This window comes from Saimiri boliviensis, chromosome 6, assembly GCF_048565385.1.
Source record: "Saimiri boliviensis isolate mSaiBol1 chromosome 6, mSaiBol1.pri, whole genome shotgun sequence".
NCBI classification, from domain to species: Eukaryota; Metazoa; Chordata; class Mammalia; order Primates; family Cebidae; genus Saimiri; species Saimiri boliviensis.
Window position 1 is genome coordinate 51,081,818 of NC_133454.1, and position 25,747 is coordinate 51,107,564.

Below are 25,747 nucleotides of genomic sequence, written 5' to 3' on the forward strand. Positions count from 1 at the left end.
ATTTTTCTTTACATAAATTACCCTATCTTGGGTATGTCTTTACCAGCAGTGTGAGAACGACTAAGACACATCTCTCTGCAGATGACTTTCATATCTGTATCTGTAGTGCTACTCTCAACTTTTCTATTAAACTCTTATTTCAAACTGCTTTCTAAATATTTCTACCTGGATGTTCCAATGATAGCTCAAGTTTAACATATCCAAAACCAAGTTCATTGCATTCCCTTACTAAACCCACACATAACATTTCTATTTTTCTTCATTAGAGTGGCCTTTATCCTAGTCACTCAAGTCCAAAATCAAAGCACACCTTCATTTCTATTATTTGTTTTCCCTCAATCCCCATTTCCAGTTGGCCATTAATGAAGGAGAATCCTACCTCCATTCTTCCTTCACTGCCCTAATTCAATTTTTTGTTGTCTTACTTGAACTATAATACTCCTAACTATCTCTCAATTTCTAATGGAAGAACCTCTCAATTTCTAATCATTGCAGGACTCATGAACCTCTCAATTTCTTACCATTGCAAGATTCATATTCCTAAAAAACCAATACTAAAGACCTGAAAAAAGCATAATGATGTTATGATGTTACTTCACTGTTCAAAAAATTTAAGACTCCCCAGTGACCTCTTGAATTTATTTATTTTTTGGGGGGGGACAGGGTCTCATTCTGTTGCCCAGGCTGGAGTGCAGTGGTGTGATCACAGCTTATTGTAGCTCCTACCTACCTCCTCCCCTCAAGCAAACGTCCCACCTCAGCTTCCCAAGTAGTTAGGACTACAGTTGTATACCACCGTGCAATTTTTTTATTTCTTGTAGACATTGGGTCTCACTATGTTGCCCAGGCTGGTTTCAAGCTCCTGGGCTCGAGTAATCCTCCCACCTAAGCCTCCCAAAGTGCTGGGATTATAGGCATTAGCCATAGTGTCTGGCCTTGAATTTATTTTAAACCTAACATTCAAAGTTTGTCCACAATCTGGCCCCAAACTATCTGTTGCTAACCCCGTATCTCTCACTAGCCATTTTAGCTTTCCTACCTGTAAGCCTTTACTCATGTGGTTCTCCTCAACATGCTGGCCTTCCTTCTCACCTCTCAATAGCAATCATTTCCATATTTTCAAAACTTTCTTCAAATAGAAAGCCTTCTAGACATCCCAACTCCAGGCTACCTCCCTCCTTTATATCCCTCTAATGGAAAGATAGAGATGCCAGTGATCTGAAATCCCAGATCCTGGCCACAGCCACACCTTCCAGGACCCCAAGGAGAATACGAAGAAAGGAAAGGTCAGGCAAATCAGTATTCTTTGCTACTGCCTATGGGTTTGGCCTTAGCCCTGATGTGCTCTCCTTGTAAACCAGGCTTTATTTGCTCCAGCCTTGTTGTTTGGAACTTGAAAGACTCTGTTAAGGCCAGTGGTTTTTAAACCTTTTTTAAAAAAAGTAAAACACTTTTTTCAAAGAGAATCTTATGGGGGAGATCCAATATATAAACATGGAGTTTCTCTTGTTAAATGACAGAGTACTTTGGGAACTAGCAGCAGATAAATGTTAACAAATGAATTTAACTTCAATCAGTTATTCCATTGCAAGTACATTATATATTCATCTTTTTTAAAAAATTATCCTTTTCTTGCTCCTTTAGTTCATGAAAAGTTCAGGTCAAAATCTTGAAGGTGATGACCTCGTTTTAAAAAAATCCTAAAACCTTGAAACATATTCTATTAAAATATAACTCTATGCACTCATCTTATGAAACAAGAATAAAGAGATGTAATCACAGGTAAATTAATATGAAAACGCGAGAACATTTTTGGTTAAAAAAGGTGAAGAAAAGTTCTGCTACTGAATTTCTATACTGAAATTCTAACTTTCTAGATCTGATTCATGCTGTTTCATGAATGGAATATAATACTTGAGGAATAATAATTCAAAAGGAAAAGAAAACTGTACAGTGGTTATTTAAAGAATCATCAACTTGTTTTTGTGCAAATGACCAGAATAATGAAATAGGCAATTCTGCCAACAGGACCTACATGTAATTGTTTTTAAATAGGATGCTTGAAGCATTAGCCACCTAATTCTAGAAGAGATTGATTAACTAATCTTTTCTTCTTCTTGGATAACACCAGTCATATACTATGTATTAAGATGTTGACAAAAATTTACATTTCAAAGATATAATTCTTCTTGAATATTGCCATCAAATCATTATTTACTTCATAGTAGGTCATGCTGAAAAAGATGTATCTGCTGAGAATTATGGTGGAAAGAAAGGTTAATGCCTCTAACTTAAAAGGTCTTTTAAAAGGCAATCCCTGAAAGAAAAAAACAAAAACTACCAAGAAAGAGAATATGGCACTTGGTAGAAATCAAGGAAAACATAGCATTCCACTCAAAACTTCAACTAATTGCAATAATCCACTCACAATGCCTAAGAAATGCAAGCTGTGTAACCTAAGACAATATAGAGCTATATAACTACAAGGGAAGCGTCGATAAAATACTACGATTCTCCATAATTCAAAGCATTTAAAGTACCAAACACAGACTAGGCTGGATGCAAGCCTTAGGCAGGGAAAAAGAAACTCTAAATGGATGGATGTGACTGTGAAGGAAACACGTTACAACTAAGCCATACAAAAACAAGTTATGAGAGGCCCTCCTCCCCCTCCCAATACTGTCAGGAAGTTAAGAGTTATTGAGTAGGCATCACTCATGACAGTGAAAAAAGGGCCTACCATCCCTACCTCTCAAAAACTCCTTCACAAGGTCACAGATACATTAGTGTTACAAATGCATTTAAAAAATATTACAGCAATAAACTCTGGTTAGAGTGGTTCCACCTCTATATTCACAGGAAAGAACAAACACCAAACTTCTCCTAAATTAAAAGGTAATGTTAGCAAGCACATTCTCTCTTTCTCTCTCCCTCTCTGCCTACACACAAAATCTCTCCCCTCTTCTACACAAGACCAAAAGGAAACCTACTTTCTGTTTAAAACTAGATCAATTGTAGGCAATTAACTTTATAAGCTTAACTTTGCCAGTCCTATTTCACACTGACTGTATAGTCACACAAATAGTGGAAGCATCGCCACAAAACAGACTGCCTTACCCATGTCATTTTTTAAAACACAGCAAGCCATTTCTCAGGTTTGGTCCGATTACTATGATCTATTTTTTGATCCTGTGGCCACTGACTCCACATACATCTTTATTACTGTACAAGGAAAACTGTTACCCTGAGGTTTAAATTTCCTTATGTTCACCATGCCTTTTTTAAAGAATATATATATATATATATCAGTTTTAAGACAAGCATCTCATGAAAGCTGAGGTGAAGAGGAACAGGTGACCTCAGAGATAAGTTTCTTGGTTTGTTGCTTCAACTCTAAAGTGACAATATAGCCTCAGCAATGACTCAAAGTCCAGCTATCCCAGGACTGTGAAGTGATTAAATAAATGGAAGGAGAGTCTCTTATCTGTGCTGCTAGTCTAAATCTCTCCAATGATTGCCCAACAACCAAGTATGAACAAACACACTAGAAGTCATTCCTTCAAGACACAAAAGAGTCAGGCACGTTGATAGCTCTTCATCCATTACGGGAGAACAAACAACTTCAACTAAGAATTATAGCCCTAAAAAAGCTGATAATGAGACCACCACTAAATTAAATTCATAGGCACGAAGGCCTTGGCATATTCTGTATCCCAACAACCAGTATTCATAACAAATGAAAGAGATAGGATATATACATATTAGAAATCAAATTGTGTAAAAAATGTTAAACGTCATGGAATGGTTAGAGAAATTGTAACAGAAGTTCAAAGAAAAACATATTCAAGCTGGGAAATTATGTAAGACTTAAAAACTCTGGACTTCGGTCTTTACATATGCATAGGATTTAAATATGCTGACATGGAAGGTACGAGGATAGGACATTTCTGTCAGTGGGAACAAGTTGAATAAAATGTGTAGTGGGCATACAGAAGAGACTCAAGTCATTCAGAGAAGTCTGTTTGATAGGAAGGAAGAAGATAAGTTAGGAAGCCCTTAGGGAAGTACGGAAGAAGGGTATAAAGAAAAGATAACCTAACTAGCCTGAGTAATCACAGCAGTTTCCTTGCAGAATGCAGTGCTTGAGGTGAATCTTAAGAGATAGGTAGGAACTAGCCATCCAGATTAAGGTGCTTCAGGTAGAGGAGGCAGCATACAAAAGGCACAGAGGCATGGGACAGTGCGGTGCATCTAGGATACATCTCCTTTAGTAGTCCTAAAGCAAGAACAACGGTGTGGAGAGACAGCAAGAAATGAGCTTGAGAGAAAGATAGAGGCCAAGCATGACGGACAGTGCAGGCCACACTGAAAGAGCGTAAGCTTCACCTTTAAGGTGCCAAGAAAAACATTTAAAGTTTTGAGCAAGAAAGTGACATCTAAGGTGTATTTTAGAAAAATTCCTCTAGAAGCAGTATTAAGGATGCATTACAAGGAATGAGGCTAGTAGTAAATGAAACAATTAAGGGGCTGTTATACCATGTTAAGTCTACTTTCCTCATCTGTAAAATGAAGACAGGGAGGACCTATAGCTAATATAAGGGGAGATGACAGCAAAGGAGGAAATTCTCTAGGCAGACTCCCAGGTTTACTTAACTCATTGAATGGATGGTCATACCCCTCATCAGGATAGGAAACATAGGATACAGGGAGGTGTGGGAAGAACAGATTTTAAGTTCAGTTTTAGACATCTTGAATTTTAGGAAAATACAGGTAAGTGTTTAAAACTATGGGTTTTGAACAGAGACCTGGTTCAGATCCTGGCTCAGATACTTACCATTTGTGTTTCTTGGGCAAGGGACGTAGTACTGTCCTCTCCACTTTTTCTTCAGTAAAATGGCGCAACAGTGGTAACTTTATAGGGTGACAGGGAGGATTATATGAGATCATGAATACAGACACTAAAATAATTGCACTTTTGTCATTCATATTATTTGAGGTAACATCTGGACTGATGTTCATATTTGTGGAACATCTGGACTGAGGTGTCAAAGAGGCAGTTTTAGAACACAGTCTGAAGTTTAAATGCAAACGACATTTTGGCTGTGCACTTTATTTATTTTTTTGAGACGGAGTTTTGCTCTTGTTACCCAGGCTGGAGTGTAATGGCGCGATCTCGGCTCACCACAACCTCCACCTCCTGGGTTCAGGCAATTCTCCTGCCTCAGCCTCCTGAGTAACTGGGATTACAGGCACGCACCACCATGCCCAGCTAATTTTTTGTATTTTTAGTAGAGACGGGGTTTCACCATGTTGACCAGGATGGTCTCGATCTCTTGACACCGTGATCCACCCGCCTCAGCCTCCCAAAGTGCTGGGATTACAGGCGTGAGCCACCGCACCCGGCCCCACTGTGCACTTAAAAAAAAAAAAAAAAAATTTGCAGTATAATTTACTTAAGTGGGAAGAATTGGGGTTTGAGACATTTCTTTGCCAACTTATTGGATGAGGGTTAGGGTTAAAAAAAGATAACTGATCAGAAGCAAGGTAAGGCATGGTTATTAAATATCAGAGACACACATTATATTGTATGAAAACGGCAGTCTTCTTTTCTTGCAAGTAACTTGATGAATTAAAAAGAAAAAATGAATTCTTCCCACTATCCAAGTAAAACTATGACCTTGGAAGGAAGAAATGGGAGAAAAGTGAAAATAGTAAAAGAAAAAATAAAAAAGGCAGCCAAATGAGCCAAAAGAAAATACAGCCAAACGAGGAGGAAGGTCATCACAATAAATACGAGAAACCAGGATTTGTTAAATAAGAATACACAGTATAGACAGATATTAGCAAAGGCTTGTGTGCAATTATAAAAGAATAGAACACTACTCATTATATTTTCAAAAGGAAAAATAGGAAGGACACATAAGAAATGTATGAAATTGGCAACTATAGGAAGTTGGGTGGGAATGGCACAAAAACCATAGGGAATGAAAAGGGAATGTGTAGTTTTGATTTTGAGCCATGTTAATGATTTATATGTTCAAATTATAAATTGATGATAGGAAAGAAATTAAAACAGAATGTAAACAGAATGATCCTAACTCTGTATCTATTGATACACACACACACACACACACACACACACACACACAAAACAATAATTTGTGAATTTGTGAACATTGTACTCATCTACCCTCAGTGGGATCTATTTTAGAAGACAAAAAGAATGGTAAAAAAATCGTGTGCTTTACTTGGTAGATTTGTTGCCTACAATGGTCTTGGTGGAGTAATTCCAAAGCTATTTTTTACTAGGATACTGATGTCACTGGGAAACAGAGTTTTCACCATGGGAGAAAGAAAACACAAATAAGGAATGGGAGATGGAGAGAAAGAAGTCGGGGATGTTAGACTGAAATTGAAAATATTAGCATGACATTGTGATTTAAATGAATAAATATTTTAAAATACACTCACAGTTGACCCTTGAATACAGGGCCAACTGTGTGAGCATATTTTAAAAATATTCACATATAACTTTTTTTGAGACAAAGGATATAATATATATATATATATATATAAACACACACACACACACTCACACACACACATATACATACACACACACACACACACACACAGATATATATATATCCTTGTTTGCTCACTGGAAAGTTTAGAAACAATGAGAAGAAGTCAATAGCAATGAGCACAATTCTTTGTTATCTGCTATCTAAATACCATTCCTTGACTAAAAAGAATCAGGACTCTACGGAGAAATAACTGATTCCAGGTATGGGGAAAGTGAAAATATAATGTAAACATAGATACTTTCTTGTTCCATAAAATACAAAAGAGCTTAAAAATTAATGAGAATATATTAAAAGGATACAGAATCCACTCTGAAGGGGTTCCCACTGGCCAAATTGGATGGTAATGAAACATACTACACTGAATCCACTGTAATTTTCTTTAAAAAAAAAAAAAGGGGGGGGGGAGAAGAGTAGGGAAGACAAGGGCAAGCTGTACTTTATTCAGGAATGCCTCTACCCAATGCAGAAGAATTAGAAAATTAGAAAATCACAGTTTTGTAACCACTGGCATATTTGATTCAGACAAGGTTTATCAATGCTGCTCAATCCATTAAGTAGTGAACAAGATCTTCAGGCTCAAAACATCCCACAGGTTACTTATTAATTATAAAGGGACAAAAATAGAGAAATCTATAAATTCACCTACACCAAGTAACTAAATTTATACCTCAAACCAAGAAATCAAACTTGTAACAGGGCGAACTGATATGATGTTCCTCTTACAAGAAGAAGAAGGTTGGCAGTATTGGCTATGCAGGGTTCTTGCAAAAGATGTTTAACCTGAACTGAACCATGAGGAAATGATCAAACAATTTGTAGAACTGCAGAACATTCTACAAAACAGCAGGTGGATTCATCAAAATGTCAATGCCATAAAATATACCCCTTAAAAACTCCTTAAAGAAAAAACAGGTGGCAAGCAGGGTAATGGTTCTAGATTAAAAGAGACTAGAGACCAAATCCAATGTGTGATCTGTGATAGATTCTGCAGCAGAGAGAACAAAGTGACTGGGGAAATCTGAACATGAACTACATAATTTTAATGTAATAATGGTCTTGTGTGTGGCCAGGAAAATGTCTTTATTCTTAGGAGTTACCTGCTGAAGTATGCATCATAATGCAATGTGCTTTCATGTGGTTTAGGGAAGAAAAAAGATGAGTATGTGTGTATACATTATTTAGACAGAGAGAGAGAGAGAGAAAATGGGGAAAATGTTAACACTTAATGGATCTAGGTAAAGTAAATACAAGTATTCATTGTATTCTCCTTTCAAGTTGCCTGTGGTTTTAAAATTTTCAGAAATAAAGGTTGAGGGAAAAATAGACTAGAACCTTCTAAAAGACAAAGATGAACCTAACACAGTGCCTGGTATAAAAGGAGATACTCAATTTTAAAGTCATTTTTAAATGCTCATTTTTCTACCAAATGTCTTGTGGGTTAGCTACAGAAATACAAATTATTAAACATAATATATAAAATATAGAAAACTGTGTACAACAATAATGTCCTTTCTGTGTTAGAAGACCCAGCAAAATTTGAGATTATAATCATTGTCAGTTTCACCAAGATTACTAGATGGTGGGATCTTGCTGTCACAGTGTCCTTCAGTTTCACCTTAGAGATGACTGAGTACATCCTGAATTAATCCTTTCTAAATAGTAGGTTATTTAGTATTCCGTAACATGTGGAGGATTTACAAAGGTTATTGTTAGTAGTATCCAGAGAAATAACCCCCACCACTAGGTAGTGCTGTTTTAATAAAAGTGATTGATAAATAGAGACAGGTAAATAGGTAGAAAACGCTTCCGACTTAAGAATGTTCATATATATTATTTTATTTTATTTTAGTCATCTTGTAAAGTAAGCAGTCTGATTAAAGCACTTGGTTTTACTATCCTGTAACCTTAACTGGGTATTCTGCTCATCAATCTGGCTCAGAGATGGAGAGATTTGCTTCAGGAAAGGGAAATAAATAGCAACTAACAATTATGTGATTACTAACAAAACTAAAGAAGACAGGCCTCTCCACAATGAAGTTTGTTCACAAAGTATGTACGCACAAGGAAAAGTGAAATTCAGTGTTATTTAAGCTAATCTCTACTTGAATCTTTTAAAAGATAAAACCATTTGAGCAGTAATTTAGTACTAAATTAACTTGATTTTTTTCTCCCTATCTTTGAAGTTTTCATTATCTAAATAAGGGTTTCTGCAAGAAAAATGAAGCAATGCTCCTTTTTATATTCAAAAGAAGAAATCAAGGGGATGACTTGTAACAGCCAGGAGGCCGGATTTATACAGGCATATTCAGCAAAGAGCCAAATAAATACATACCATGTTTTGACATACAACCTATTCCCCAAAACTGTCCCAAAATACTTCAAGATAATCAACTTTTTAATCACTGTATTATCATGCCGCATAACCTTTTACTACTAGAAAGAACTGAACTCTGAAGGGAAGGGTGCCAGGCAAAGAAAAAAGGAAGGAAAGAATTCTGGCAGATATTGCTCCCAGATAAAGACTTTGAAAAGATCCTTATGACAACAAATTTAGCAGGTACACTAAAAAAACAAAGGTTTTTTGTCTCTTGAGCCAGTGATAATCCACCTTCTATGTTATCTACCAAAATGCAAAATGCAACCAAATTCCTAGGCCTGCCCGGATACTGGCCTGGCAGTGACTGCTGGCGGTAACTAGGTTTAGTTAGGCAGCACTGCTCCCACAGTCAAACATGTTGAAAACACTAGCTTACAAAGGCCTGGACTTTAGAGCACTTCCCTTTCATTTCTCTGGGTAGATTTTCTAGAATTTTTTTTTTTTTTTTCTGGTAACTACATGCAGCACACACGAGCACCAATTATTCCTCCAGGTTTGTATCGCTTGGATCATCTTCAGAGGAACCAACATTATTCACCCCAAGTCAGCAGCGCCACCTGAGGCCCTCTGACTTTGACCCTTAAAAAGGCTTCCTATTTCTAAAGGACTTCGCTTTTTGTCTGAAAGTCTTACTTTGACAGCTTGTAATTTGTTTAGTCAATTATACCATTTTCATGCTGTAGTAAATCCCCATATTCAAACTACCAAATGGAGACAATACATTTTCAACAATCTAAAGTTTTAAATTTCCATTAAGTTCATGGCCATAATATCAACACATTTTGGTTTAGCATAAAGAAACATAATCATGTATACACCTGTGAAGTCAAAAAAGAAGTATCTGGGTTGAGGTATGTTTTAGGTAAATATACGTTAGTTAAAATGAAAAATGTAAAAAGAAGGTGTTTATTCTCAATGTAGGCAAGGAGAAAATCAGCCATCCTACACCTACAAACCAAGACAGACAGTTAAGGGAAAAAAGATAAAGAGAATATTTTATGCAATGGTAATCAGCTGAAGGCCGATAGGCAGAACCACTTTCTTCCTCAGTTTCACTGGAGAATCATCAGTCTTCCAGTCCCATCAGGATTAGGCTGAAAAGTAACAAGAAATGAGGGCAATTAGAAAGGGAGTGAGAGGGCAATTGAGGAAGGAACAACCTAAAGACAAAACAGTGTGGAGTTTGATGCAAAAAGTCAGAATTTAAGATTAGGTTTCTGAATGGGGCATGTCATGATCCTGTCCTGAAAAGGATTAGAATTGCAGTAGCTAGCAGAGGACTAAAGTAGGAGGAAGTGGCTAGGAGCCTCCTGTTAGCAAAACACGGTTTAGAGAGGACACTGATGTTTCCAGAGAATGCTCCATAGAAACAATCAGTTCCATTTTATTTCATTGCAAGCCTGAAAGCAAAGGAGGGGAAAAAAAGACTCCAAATTTAAGAGCCTTGAAGACCAGAATGTCAATGGTGTCATTTGGAATAATGGAGACTTTGAGAAAAGTTGATACCTACTGCAGAAAGAGAAAGGTAAATTTTTTAAATGTTAACTTTTAGGTTAATCCCAGCCAAGTGGAGATATGGCACAGACAATGGGAGACAGGGGACCGGAGAACCCTTTGTTTTCAGGCAGATTCTTCCCACCTCCTCTAGGAACTGCATAATCTTAATTCTAACTAGACACTGGACCGGACAGCCGATGAGGAAGCAGAACACCTACCTTCCCAAGGAAGTCTGCCAAGAGCAAGATACTTATTCTAGGCATTTTTAAAAGTCTGTGCCACTGAAATATCAACTTCAAACACTGAGTAGCATTTAAATATATATCACAGCACTTTCATTTCAAGCCTATTTAACATTTCTGAAACACCTAGATCAAAATGTTGGGTCAAATGCCTATATTCCAGTAAAACATCTACTAAAAGAAAAAATTTCTCCCACCTTATCTCCCTTAAGATAATCACCTCATTCAAGACACCTGTCAGTCATAACAGGTTTTTCTCAGTACTGGCTTTTTCTCAACCTTAACGCCAAGTCTCTTTTGAGTAATAATAAAAGCCACACATCATTTGAGCTGTGCATGTGTATAAATACCTACATCGCCCTTTTTTCTAACACTAGTTCAAGGCCAACTGCACCAAAGCTTTTGAGAACCAGCACTGGAAGATCTTCAAAGAGAAACTGCCCATTAACCACAACAGCAGCTGCTGGCTAGAGCCTGCAATTTAAATCTCTGAAAAAGAAACTGTGGCTTCTGAAATTTAAACAAGGAGGTGCCACTTGTAATTACAAACATTCCAGTGGGTTCTTTCCTTCATTGATGGTTTCCAAACTAAGGCTTTTTATTCGATTTTGGTGGTGCTCCCCAAACCGTGAATGTACGCACTCCTCTGTGCTTTTCTTGTGCCCTGGTCAACTCAGAGAAGGTGGTGCAGGGGGCAGGTTTTCACCTGGCCAGGGCCATTCGGACCCCTCAGAAGCATCTCATGCATAATTACCTGTTTGTCTGGAAACAAAAAACCAAATGTTAAATGGTTCCGATTTATAGTCCACATTTAATGACTTTTGAGAAAGAACCTATTAAAAAAAAAAAAAAAAAAAACTCACATTTCATGAACCTTGGAAAATGAAACCAACCTATTTTCAGAAAAACCAAAGATGTTTAGAAATTAACACTGAAGCATTCCAACATTTCTAGCTGAAATTAAAAATCTGCATTTTAAATCAATGGAGCAAATATTTAGAAGATAGTAATCTTTTCTCTCCCCCTCATCCTTCCCCACCATCCCACAAAAATAAGGTCCAAATACTTACAGCTTGATGTATGAGTTTCCCACACCAAAGAAGGCATTTTGTGATCACCTCAGTTACAGAATAGCAGGCTGAAATTAGCACTTAGCCAGTTCGAAATGGGAAAAGACGTTTTTATTTTAAGCAATATATTCACAAATTGCAAAGGTATTTGTACTTCGGAGGCCTTTAAAGATAAATATGTGAATGGGATATTTCACAGTCATCAAACTAACATCAGTCTTACCCACAGAAGTCCTCACATGGAGGGTATTCATTATGGGAACAAATGGAAATGGCCAATCTTGCCAAGGGTGCTTTCCTGTGCACACCACAGTTGAGGGACTAGCTACTATTACTGCATATTTACACAACTGTATTTACGCAACAATAAAACTCATCTGATCCAAACAAAATCTTGCTCAAAATAAACCAAACCAAGCAAAAATCGTGCTCTAGCTTCCCTGGTCTCCGCCTTTGCTTTCACCAACTGCAACAAGGCTTCATTCTCTCTTCCTCAGTAAAGCTAAGGCAAAAATTCGGTACATCCAGGTGAGAATACTGTGCGTACACTCAGATAATACTGTGATGAGGAGTGGAAAAAGAGGGACTGTATCTTAGAAATCATTCTAGGAGTAATTACGGAAGAAACGATAGGATGTCCAGGATTTATTTGAAACAATCTGAGAAGAGGAGGAAACACAGAGGGGATAGAGTGACCACGGGTGGATAATTACTAAAACTGAGTTATTTGCATCCATGGTTAAATATGGTATTCTTTCCACTTCTGTATGTATATATTTGAAATTTTCCTTAATAAAATGGAAAAAAAGAAAAATCTGATCAATGTAAAAAGCCATCCTTCCAAAATAAAACGTTTTTTCTTTAAAAAACAACAAAAAAATATGCTCAGCTTTTTCTTGGCTTAATGAAAAGAGGCAAGTGCCTGGTAAGAAAATCAAGCTATGTTCTTGTTCTTGACTTAAGAACACTTCGTTTTTTCCTTAGTTATACAGAACCAGTTCTACTGCTAATATTAATCTTTGAAAAGACAAATAAAAAACCATAAAAATCTAAACCTGAGCCTTCTGAAGCCTGCTTTTTGCATATCAGACTTATTCCAGTGAAACAAATCCAGATTTCTCCCCTATGAAAGTGCTTTGGATGACATTTCTGTTGCGGCTGCCAAATAAAGTCCAGAGGTTTCGGGATCATTTGTCAACACCAAAGACAACATTACCAAGAACTGGTCCTTTCTTCCCAGAGGTCACTCCTGTGATCTATGGGTTTATTACCTAGAGCAACAATTAATCTTGCTGCCTTCAAAATATAAAATATTTTTAGCCAAGATAGTGTCTATCCATGATCCATATCTCTGACCAGGCATCCCTGCAGGAGGCAGAACAGAAGGTTCACTGGCTGGACATCAAGGGACCTGTCCCCATCCAGGATCCGTTGCTAACCTAGCCTCAGTTCAACTACGGAGTAAGATTCTTTTCTCCCTGGCCTTGGCTACTTCACTTCAAAATGGGATTTCACCAGATGATTTCGAATATCTTTCCTCTCTCAAAAATTCCATGATTATAAGACTCTCGCATTCCTGAAAAGGTAGTATTTTTGAAAACAGCTTTAGTACCAAAATGTTACATTTTCTATTAAATACTTTTAAATGTGAATATGAATACTGTAATGCGAGCAAGTTTTTGTATAATGTGCATATATATGTATACGTAAGTATGTATATGTATGTATTTGTATCAGTACTTATATATACACACAAACACACACACACTGATACCATTAGATACTTATATGGGACTAATTGCTTCCAACTCAAAGCAGCAAATTTTCAATTCTGCAACAGATGTCGCTGTGTGATTTCTCCTTTCTGTGCTGGATTTTCAGTTAAAAATGCCCAGCATAATGGTCAGTACTATTCTTCCCAAGAAAGACATACAGCAGTTGAATCCTTTGGATTTATTTTGAATTTTCTTCATCTGCTGGTAAATTTCCATTCAAATTATAACACTGATTAGTTTGGTCCAATTTAAGAGATTCCCCACATTAAAATGTACCTTTTGTTAAAAATATATATACATCCTCATGCACACACACACACACACACCTGCAAACACAATCATTTTTGAAATATAAATTCTAAGTGATCCATTAGACATCAGAATGTCACATATAGAAACCGCAAGAGAATGAGACAGTTTATATTCATAGCAATCTTATCAATTTTTAAAGCCTAAAAAATCATTTAGCAATATAGGCCAAGGAATAATGAAAATTCACTTAGGTATGAGACTAAAATGTATCAGGTGTGGGAAAAAAGTCACTAAAAACTCCAAGAGCACCATCAATAAGAATAAAATTTTTGGATGTTGGTTTTCACAGCATTTCTCTCAAAATAAATAATAAGACTAATGTTATAATTGCAAGACATCTTACCAATCTGACATTCACTATCAACCACTTTTTGACACATGTCATAGAAATGTGACATCTCTTTCCCTTCAACCAATATATCTTCCAATGACATCAACCTCAACAGGTAGCTAGCATTGTCTTAATTCAGAGCTGAGAACAAGGATTTCACAATCTCTCTTTGACACCCAGGAACCCGTTACCTTCTGGGATTTTAGAGACTGTGGAGAGAGATGAGCAGGCAGTGAGCTGGGGACCAACTCCGCTAAGAATATGAAGTCAGGAAGTAAGAGAGGAAATGAAAGTGTCCTGCCTATTGGCGTCTTCCCTGTCCCACTCCCCTTTATCAGGAGGGCCATTGGGGAAAACTGGATAAAGCATGTACAACATCCATATGAATAAAGCTCTTTGTTCCGGAGAACTGCCTGCTCTTTTATTCCCCCCTTTTTCCGTATTTGTTCATTTCAAAAGATTGCTCAATGGGTCTCTTGTTCCTCCAAAATGTCCCAGGCAAATAATGCAAGCTTGTCTCGTCACACAAGTCACTAAATGAAGCCTTGTGCGTCTCCAGTGACACACTGTAAATATAAAGTGGCATTAATGAGGGATATTTTATCAAATCTATCACAGACAAGTGCAAGTCCCTCCTGCGGCTATTCAATTTGATGCAGGGAAAGGCAACAATAGCAGGGCGGCACTTTTACAAAGTCCCTATCCCGGGTTTGCAAGATCCAACAGGCCACGGCAAGCAAAACTCTGCCAGGCTCCTTCCTATCACCACCATAAACCCACCACCCATCAGCCATCTTCTCTAATCCTGAAAATGATAAGAGGGGGGTGATCAGCTACTGGTTCACTCCGGATCGGAAACAACATCATGCATGCACCTTGAACGTAACAGGCGTGATTAACACTGTGGAGTGAGCTTAAGCAATCCCATTTTTGCTGCATTTCATTAACATCCATTTCATCCAAACATCACAGGAGAAATGAGAGGAGATTTTCTGTGGGGATGGATGGCTTCGGTTACAGGGGAAAACAGAACCAGGACCCACCCACGATGGTCTTAATTCGCTTTCCCAGCAAGGATGCAAATAAAACAAGCCTAATGAAGTCAGATGCACCAACAGGTTTCTTTAATCCTGGGAGTGGGAACTGGAGGCCTCCGAGAAAGCTTAAACTAAGAGAACTGAGGAGGAAAAGTCCCTTGGTGCCCACCTGAAATTTACCCCTGGAGTGTGGGACCGCGGAATGAGCCAAGACCTCCTCTCAAACTCACTATGTATATATATACATATATATATGCATTAAAAGAAAAAAATTAAGAAAGCCATCTCACCCCCTGACTACAAATCAAACCCAATTACTTTCTAATTTGAACACAATCTGATAACCAGCATACAAACAGGGATGTACACAAGAGCAAGAAGCTGCTTCCATGGTAACTGGCAACAGAATTTTCATGTAGCTTTGACATGCACGGTTGAGTTCCAGACCGCTCCTAAGTCAGCATATATCCATCGCAGGGAAGGCAACTTCTCACCGAGAGATAGTTACAAATATAGTACCGTTGCTACTACCCGGTGCCTTCAATGAGCAGTCGTGACAGGGGAGGCATAATCTAATCCTACTCTGCTGCCAAGCGTCATTGCAGGACTCCCATTTTTAGTCAAAAGGCAGTATCCCGGACCATAGCTTTCCCCTCCTTTTTTTGCAGCCAATACAAGCCTATTGTTGCCTCTATTATGCGCCAGTTACCGAGCCTTTACTCACGCTCACGTTTAACTGACACTGGCGCTTTTTACAATGCAGCAGCACGAGGGATCTCTTTCAGAAACATTTTATTGAACCCATCCAGTCAGAGGCATCACCCGAAATGAAGTTGTAACCACACCGGCATCGGCTGAACCCAATTATCTCGTAACTCATAAATTAAGAATTCACAGAGGAAAAACACAAACAACATCCGGAGACAGTGGCATGGAAGAAAAAATCCTCAGCGCTGTAACTGACGCTGCTGCCAGACTCCCCTTAATAGGTTCCCCAAGTCGAGCCCCTTTGCAAGCCTGTTTTGGGGGCAAGCAGGCAACCCGGCGTCCCTCAAACCTCTAGCTAGCGCCGCCACACATCCCCCGTCTCCTACAGCGTGTCTCCTGCGGTGTTTACATAACTGTGTGTCCTCTAGCGTGTAAACAAAAGGCACAGCCCAAGGGGAGAGCCGCCCCCGAAGCAGCACGGGGGCCCCAACGCCGTGCCCGCCCAGGCCGGGGGCTCCGCAGGTGGGGGCTGAGCTCTCGGCGTCCTCCGCCACTTGTTGCTCCCGGGTCCTGCAGCTCTGGAGCTGCAAGGAGGGGCTTTGCAGGCGCAGAGTCCTGCTGCATCCCCTCCTGCATCGCCGCCCGCCCCCGGCGGCCCAGTGCTACTCGGTGCCGGCGTCCGCCAGGAGCCGGCAGCAGGCGGCCAGGGGCGCAGGGACGCGGTGCTGCTGTTGAGCGCGACGAGGTGGCGGGAAGGGAGGCAGGGTGCAGCACCGCCGGCCTCTCCGCTGGGGAAGAGCTCCGGCTCCCTTTTGTTAGCAAAAGCAAACACTGCCCTCTTCTTTCCCGACCGCGCCAACGCGCCCGGCACACGGGCAGCCACACGTCGTGCTCCAGCCGAGTGCTCGGCGTCTTCAGGGAAGGCTCCGGCGTGCAGAGCCGCCCCTGGGCAAATTCCCAAGACCGCTCTTCACTCAGGGGGCGCGCGGAGGCCCGCAGGGTGTTCGCCTGGCCGCAGAGGCCGCGAACGCCCCCTCCACCACCCTCGGGCCGCCGAAAGAACGGGCAGCCGGGAAATCCCGTGTCCCCACTCGTGGCAGAGGACGCCGTGGGGCGGGCAGGCTGCGGGCTCCCCGGCGCCTTCCCGCAGAGGCGGCGACAGCGGCAGCCCCCCCCGCGGGGCCGGGCCGGGGAACTTTCCCTGCCTGGAGCCGGGCCAAGGAGACCCGCAGCGGAGCCGAGGGGGCGGAGGGCTGCGTTCCGCCGGAGGGAAACACGAGAGGCGTGCAGTTCGGGAGCAGGGGAGAAAGGCAAGAGCGCGTGGGGGGAAGGGGCAGGGGAGATCAGACAAGTCTGGGGTTGTCCTGGGGACCGAGGAGGAATCACGCCGCGGGCGGCTGGGAGTCAGCCACCGGGAGGCTTCGGGGATGGAGAACTGAGAGGGCCCGCTGGAGAGGTGGGGGCGCGTGGGTAGCCCTGAGAGACAGGAGGACCGGCAAGTTACGGGGACAACGGCGAGTTCTGGAGGGTCCGGAAGGGTTGAGGGTGTCTTCTATCCATCCCCTTCCCCCATGCTCTGTCGCCTCCGGGCCCCCCATTCTCACTCCACTCCGCACCCCGCGCCAAGACGGGGAGAGAAGGTGTGGGTGCAGCCATCCCTGGGGACTCACACCCAGCCGGGCAGCGAAGGGGCTCACAGATTCCCTCAGCCCCTTCCCTCTCAGCCCTGAGTTTCCTCTCCACACTCCCTCCGCTTCGGATTTAGGAAGTGGGGGGAGGTTGTCATGGAAACGTTTCCCCCCTCTGTGGCTACGGCTATTGGGGTGCCTTCGGAGATTTAGGGGCCAACTGGCTGGTGCCCACACCTACCTGTTGGGATCAGTGCTGCGGCGGAGAAGAGCAACAGCAGAAGCCGGAACCGGAGCCCGGGAGGCGCCGCCACCGCCGCTGCCGCCGCACACTGGGATCCGCTCGGCAGCACAGCACTCGCCATGTCGGGCACCTGCCTCAGACTGGCGGCGTTGGCTGCCTCCGGTGCCCAAGCGGACAGCTAATGATATGCTAATGACATGCGCTGGAGGCGGAGTCCGGGCAGACCAATCACAGCGCCGCGAGCCCAACCCAGCTCTCCGAGGGACTCGCCCCCCTCCCCCACTCCGCCCCCTGGCGCTGGCGTGCGGCGGCGCGCCCGCGCCACCTAGGGGCGGGGCCAAGGGGAGGGGCGTATGCAAATATGTTTATGTTAAAATTCGGTTTTGCTTTCCCCGGATCAGGGAAAATGTTCTCCCGGGCGCCTGGCGTGCGAGGACTCGGGCTCCAGGGGGCGGGTCTAGCTTCCTGTACACCTTTATTAGGAATGTTTATAGCATTCGCTGTATCAGACCGACGACTGGCGAATCTCCCTTAGAGGGTCCTCTGTCCCGCACACCGAGTGCATCTGGCCTGCGAACTAGACGTTGCCAATTTCCGTCACTCACCTTGCACGGAAGGAACAGATCTTTGGGAACTGGGGCTGTGCGGGAATAGAGAGTAAGAATGCAGGTCCCCGGATTGACAAAACAATCTGGGAGAAGTGCATGCGTGCTTTGCACGTCCGGCGGAGCGGGAGAGCCCGCTCAACAGCCTAGCGGTAGACTCCGGGATAGTTGGAGGAAGCAGCCGTAGAGTCGGGTTCGGAGATTTTCCAGTCGATGCCTTTGAAGCAGAATCTCGGGAAAGATAGATAGAGGAGGGTATGCTCAGGCTCCCCTGCTTCTCGAGGGTCTCCTCCATGGTTTTGATATATAGGCATGTATTGAATATATGTATGACATAGTTGTAATATTAGATATTTAAGATTACACAACAACGGAAAAAATCTATTCTGTCAGGTGAAGAGCAGGGGTCGTGGAAGTGGGGGATAGGGAGTGTAGTGAAAGTGGGGTCTGCCGTGTTCCTCCTTCGGTGCTCAAACCCACTCACTACTCCTCTGCGCCCCCAGCCCTTCCTAAGGAGGCTGAGGACCAACAGGTGCTCCGAGTTTCCCGTGTCTCTGGGAGAGCCTCTTCTCCTGCTGAAGCGACTTGCCATCTCCTGACTCACTCTCTCTCCACGAAATTCTCTTTGCTTTCTTTTCAGCCAGGCAGCTGGTTCTCTTGTTTGTCTGCTCCTTAATTACTTATTTCCTTCCCCTCTAGAAGATCGTGTGCGCTCTGACCCTCTGTTGCTCAAGCATCAAATTGAAGGACGAGCCATATTAAGTGTAAAGGTTTATAATAATTTAAGTATTCATAGAATGCAGAACAATAAGATGTAGGAAATACAATTTGCATAATAAATATCAATATCACAACAGCTAAAACAAACCATGACAAATTATCTGTGGCTAAATGACCAAGAGATTACTAAATGTAAATTGCTAAGTCTGAGCTATAGTCTAGAAGAGCTGCGCCAAATGACTTCCCTAGCCTTCTGTCCTCATCTTGCTAAAAAATAAATAAATAATACATATCAAAAAGGAAGTCATGATCTGCCAACCCACCAAATGAGTTACACTTAAAAACAGCCTCCTATTATCCATTATGCATAAACTAATTTCAAGACTGCACGGTCTTCACAGCCCTGGGTATTCTGCTCTGTAATTACAGGCCCCAATGCATGAACTGCAGGCAGTCCTCCAGAAGTGGGGAAGGCTCAAACAGGAGAATAGCACTACAGGAGGCAGGAAACCATCCCCTCATGGGCACCAGGATAATGCCCAGCCTGCAAAGTCCTACCTGTTCTTATTACCTCTGACAGTGAGGTACCTGGGTCAGACCAAATAGAGAGCAGAGTTCCACCAAAATTGAAATAAAAAATGTAAGGCCACATGTATGCTGAAAGTGATATATAAACTATAAAGGCAAGTCCTCTATGCCAAGAGTCCTAGCACAGAGCCTGGCACAAAGTAATATTGTTATCTGCCACTACTATTATTACTACTCTTGCATTCATTGAATTCTTCTTAAGTATTCTACATGCAAAATCTCATTTAATCCTTGGAACAATCCCCAAAGTACATACCATTATTATCTTTCATTTTATGTTTTGTTTTGTTTTGTTTTGTTTTTTTGAGACGGAGTTTCACTCTTGTTACCCAGGCTGGAGTGCAATGGCGCGATCTCGGCTCACTGCAGTCTCCGCCTCCTGGGTTCAGGCAATTCTCCTGCCTCAGCCTCCTGAGTAGCTGAGATTACGGGCATGTGCCACCATTACCAGCTAATTTTTTTGTATTTTTGGTAGAGACAGGGTTTCACCATGTTGACCAGTATGGTCTCGATCTCTTGACCTCGTGATCCACCCGCCTCGGCCTCCCAAACTGCTGGGATTATAGGCTTGAGCCACCGCGCCCAGCCGCATTTTATGTTTTTAAAACATAATTAGAAAGATTAACTGCCCTAAGATCACAGTCTCTAACTTGCAGAAAGAGCCTATGCAATTAACCACCAAGCCTTACTAAATGTCTGTTAAGTGAATGAATACATTTCACATTACAATGCATGAATAATAAGCAAAGGATAGCTACATTTTTAACATAAGGTGAAAATATGCCAGCAGCCCAGAAACTTTTTTTTTTTTTTTTTTGAATAACAGAATTGCACTATACTCCTAAGGAAAAGCATTCCTTATGAAGCTGAATCCCCAGGAGAATCTAGCCAGGCCCCAGTCCTCCCACACTCAGAACACAGTATGGGGACATTGGAAGATGTGGGGTGTTTTCATCTCCCTTCATTCTTTTGGCACATCAAATGAACACCTACTCAAATTTCCAGTTGGCAAAGAACAACATGGGACATTTCTGTAGGAAATGCTAATGTCGTATGACTTACCTCACTAGAGGAATGCAAATAGGTTTAGAAATTTCCATCAAAATGCCACCTGTGCCATAAGGTTAAGGAACTTGCACATACAGGTCCCCAGGTAGAGAAACTGAGTTCTGGAACACCTTTAGCCCTGGGTCTACATGGCAAGAAGCAGAGCAGAGAATTTAGGATTAAGCTGTTTCTAGTCTATCCACTAGCCACACGCCTCTCCCACCCCCAGCTCCTTCACACTGAAGATCTCGCCAAGCGATTTAACATATGGAACATGTGAAGAACGTATCAAATTCCCGCAGCCGCTAAGTACAAGTTATGACTACTCTGGCTTTCTCATAGTAAAGCTCGTCATTTTCTGCTTCATGGACTAGAACTCCTCTCCAACTACAGGTTCCAAAATTTTCCCCTTTGCTACATGGATTTAACCAATTTTGAAAACCAGATGGTGTTTTTGCCATTTATAACTGATAATCAATTGTTTTGTGAATTTAATTTTTCAAGAAAGAACTGAAATACTTATCAGAATTACAATCTGGGTGCTACTTGTGTTAGAATGTAATTGCCAGAAGCACCAAGAGCTCAGCTTTTTCTTTTTTTTCCTTTTGTTGTTGTGAGAAACTTTAAAGAGCGAGCGAGCGAGCGAGAGAGAGAGAGAGAGAGAGAGAGACCTTATATTGTTTGCTTTCACTAAAATAGTTAAGAAACATGGATAAACATACATTAAAAATAATCATTAAAAGATGATTCATGTTTTGAGGAATACATCAGAGACAATGAATGAGAACTAGCAACATCTTGCTTTGTAAAGGACTAGTTATTTTAGTACCTATGTATGAAAAGCAACAAAGACAAATTATTAGGGAAAAGAAAACAGTATTTGGAGTCAGCATTTGCCCTGCAGGTGGATTATTTGAGTACCTATAGAAAAGTGATTTAATCTCCATTATGGACTAAATGTTTGTGTCTCCCCAAAATTCATATATTGAAGCTTAAGCCCCCCATGTGATGGTATTTAGGGGTGGGATCTTTGGGAAGTAATTACATTTAGATAAGATTATGAAGGTTGGGTCCCCCATATATCCCTTCTAAGATATCCCTTTATCTTATAAGGGATAAATGTCCTTATAAGAACAAGATATACCAGAGTTCCAGAGTTCTGTCTTAACCATGAGCATTCACCAAGGAAAGGCCATGTGATCACAGAGCGAGAAGGTGGCCCTGTGCAAGCTAGGAAGAGGGCCCTCACCAGAACCCAATGATGCCTTCCAGCCCCAAGAACAGCACAAAAATAAATTTCTGTTTTTTAAGCCCCCAAGTCTACAGTATTTTCTTATAGCCTCCCGAGCAGACTAAAGCAATCTCTAAGTCTCAGCTGCCATTTTCAAAAGGTACATTAAAAGTATCATAAATGTCAGCTTTTGATAGAAAAGTATTCTATACATTAAAGTAAGTTAGCAATATATTAGAATATTGGACACAATTGACTTTTGGTCTTATGTAGTAGACAGCTCTTAGATTAAGACTAAGAAGCTCATCTTTAGGGTCATCAGTCTGTGAAACTTTATGAAATATGAAGCCAGCTAAATCCGTATTTCTAAATGCATAAACACTTTACCTAAAGGTTTATTCTTCTAAGATCAGAGAGTTGACTGTACACTCTTGAATATCAAAAGTCAAATACCAATTTGAAGAAATGTACTGAAGCAGGTTGCAGAAAACTATGCATGAACTGGATCAAGGAGCAGTTCAAATTCCCACAGAAGGAAATTTTCTGTAGGGACTCAAGTCATAGTTTGCTCCAATCAGATACCTAGGAATATATTCAGATATATGTGGCTGATCCAAATATATATTCAGTAAAAGAAAAAACCTTATGGTGTACTTCCACTGAGCAGTCACTGTTAAATTTTGGGAATACAAAGGCGAATGAAAAACTGTAGTTACTGCCAAGGAACTCAGAGAGTATAGTTGGGGGGGGGGCAACATGCACCACAACTATTTATTATATGTAATCAGTGTTTTTACAATATTTGCATGGAGCTTTATGTGAACACAAAAGGAGGCAACTACTCAGGTGGCAAGTATGAATATTTGTGTATCTCAGAAAATTTTCACACAGGAGAAGTTCTTGAGCCAAGTCTTGGAATTTAAGTAAGAACCCACAAGGTAGAGAGGGATACTACTGGGGCAGAGAGAAGATACGATGAGAGGAGAAGTCATTTACAAGGTCCAAAAGCTTGAGAGAGCATCATGTGTATTTGGGAAATTACAAATAGAATGGCTAGATCACAGATTGTCAGAGGATAAGCGGCAAGAAAAAAAGCTGGAAAAAATATACAGGGACTAGAGAATGTCTTGATTAACATGCTAAAAAGTTTCAATAGTTGTAGGTAATTAGAACCCATTGGTTCAGGTGTGGTAGCTCACACCCGTAATCCCAGCACTTTGGAAAGCTGAGGCCAGTGGATCACTTGAGGCCAAGAGTTCAAGACCAGTCTGGCCAACATGGTGAAACTTGTCTCTACTGAAAATAGAAAACTTAGCCAGGCATGGTGGCTGTAATCCCAGCTATTCAGGAGGCTGAGGCAGGAGAATCAAGAATTGGTTGAACCCAGGAAACAGAGGTTGCAGTGAGCCAAGATTGCACCACTATACTCTAGCCCGGCAGCTTGGGCAACAGAGCGAGACTGTCATAAAATAAATAAATAAATAAATAACCAATTGAAATCTTAAAACAAATCCTAGATTTGTACTTGCAGCATTGGAGTAGATGTCAGTGTCATTCATCCAAACCAGGTATGGGTACATGGAAAAGTTTGGTTTGATTGTTTATTGTTTGTTTGGGGGATGGGTGCTGGAAAGAAGATAATTTCAACTTGGGACAAGTAGGCTTTGAGATGTCTTTGAAACATTCAGCCAGTCAAGAGCATGTAGGTAGAAATTGAAGCTGTGGACTTGGAGGAGAAGAGGAGAGTTTCACCCAAACAGGATATATTGAAGGACTTAAAAAAAATAATAAGCTAGGAGGGGTACCAATGTGATGAACACCAATTATTTAAGGAGTGGGCAGAGTTTGAGAAGGAGGGACATGGGGTTAGGAAAAGAAGGAAAAGAGCAAGGAAGCCAAAGAGGGAAGAGACAATGATTAACTGTGCCAACTGCTCACAGAGAAGTCTCATGAATATGTTTCACAAAGATTATCAAAATTTAGCATTAGAGATAAGATCTTCTTATGCTTGGGTCTAGTATGTGATCACCTCACAGTCTGTATAAACAGTTTGATTAAAGTTTGACAAAACAAGGAGAGGGATATGTGCTAATTTTGCTTATCTTGCCAGTAGGGCAGGAAGATGTTTCTAACATGGAAGAAATAGCTTTAGAGTTTTTCAATTTGACATTCAATTTCATTAACATTGACAGACAGCCTTGGGTGGGATAGAGGGATTGTGGCAACTGAGGTAACTCAACTAATTATCACATATAGACCTTAGTTTTTATTTCCAAACTAAAATATGATTGGTCATGATACTGTAAAAGTTTTCTTCCAAACTTTAAAAGTCATATTTTCCTGATATGATATCATAATTGTCAGATGAGGCTTTGTGATAATTCCATAGCAGTACTGCACAACTTCCCAGGCAGCAGGATTTCAGCAAGATCCATTAAAAAAACAGATATTGATATCTATAGATTTTCATAAAGCTGCAAATATAAAATAGCCATATTATGAATATGAGATTGTATCACTCATGCTGCTAAAAGATGACAATAGTAATAGAACTTTTTGTAATATGGGTTGTAAACAGGACAAGTTCTGAATAAAAATTGTCTTGATAATTTATCTTGCAGTCCCAAACAGGAAAACATTTTAGGAGAATGTTCTCAAAAACCCATCGTTGGGGCCGTATGATGGCCCTGTCCAACTTTTCATGTTTGTTCCTCTGATTTCAAATGAATCTCAAATTTTTCATCTGCATTTTGAACTGGAGATTTGACTTTTGTTTTTTCCTTCTTTCTGGCTGTCCCTGCCTGACTAGTGGGCAACCTGGAGATTGGTATTTTTGCACCAAAGTGCCTAGATTTATTCATTCTTCAAACTCTGTCAATATAAATCAAACTATTATCTGACTTTGTAATGAAGAACAAACCTTAAATTTCCAAAGAACTGCATGTAGTTTAGCAATGCAACACACATGAAAATTAATGCCTCGTTAAATCCCATGTAACTCTTTGAAAATGTAGGGGTTTGTCAAAAGGGTTCCAGAAAAGGAATAATCATCTTACTCTTTTGTGGATTTAAGTATTGCAAGTTTTTTTTTTTTCTTTTTTAAAAGTTACTTCAGCTCTCTAAGGATGCCTCTCTATCAACTAGCAGGAACCCCATGTGGTGCTTTGAATATCTTCTTTTACCTGTCCCCAGACTGTGAAAAACTGAAGTTCAGTTTGTTTAAAGATCATATTTTGAAGAAAAGCAAGGCTTAATTTCAGTCTTTCATGTTCTCTAACAGCATTGTCATTTACTAAGCTATTTCTGTAAGACTTTGGTTACAGTCCTAATATCTCTCTATATATTTTATTTATGTGGCTTGGTTTGTGATGAATAACACATTTATGCAAAAATCTCAATCAATCTACAAGATGCCAATAAACAGAATGGCCATACTCTCCTATAGTGCAGTTAATAAAATACAGTAAAGAGCATATAGTTTCACAAGCAATTAGTACAGTTTGTGACTTCAATTACAAAGAAAAGCCCTTATGATTTCTAATAATTGTTATTTATTTTTTTATCTGAAGTTCCTCTTGTCTGTGTCAGCTTCGGCCTAGAAATAGCATTGTCAGTGGGAAAGGTATATAGTAATGCTCAACACATTAGGATGAGAAACAGAAGTTGAGGATCAGGACCCTAGAGCTGACTACTATTCTTGGAGAGCTACTTCATGGGACTTTGGATTGATCTTATTCTGCTCAGCCAT

The 25,747-nt window shown here is 40.7% G+C and overlaps 1 protein-coding gene across 7 annotated transcripts in view; it reads right to left on the bottom strand.

Annotated features, from left to right (window-relative positions):
• Positions 1-17,966, bottom strand: part of CADM1 (cell adhesion molecule 1) — a 334,707-nt gene extending 316,741 nt beyond the window's left edge. For 4 of the 7 annotated variants that reach the window (XM_074400634.1, XM_003923678.2, XM_003923675.2 and 1 more), the window contains exon 1: positions 17,806-17,965. In XM_074400634.1, the coding sequence (XP_074256735.1) occupies positions 17,806-17,929 (124 nt within the window). In that variant the 5' untranslated portion in view covers positions 17,930-17,965. Of the gene's footprint in view, positions 1-17,805 lie in introns of all 7 variants that reach the window. The other 3 variants (XM_003923677.2, XM_039470715.2, XM_074400633.1) reach the window with 3 other exon arrangements.
• Positions 17,967-25,747: the final 7,781 nt, after the last annotated feature.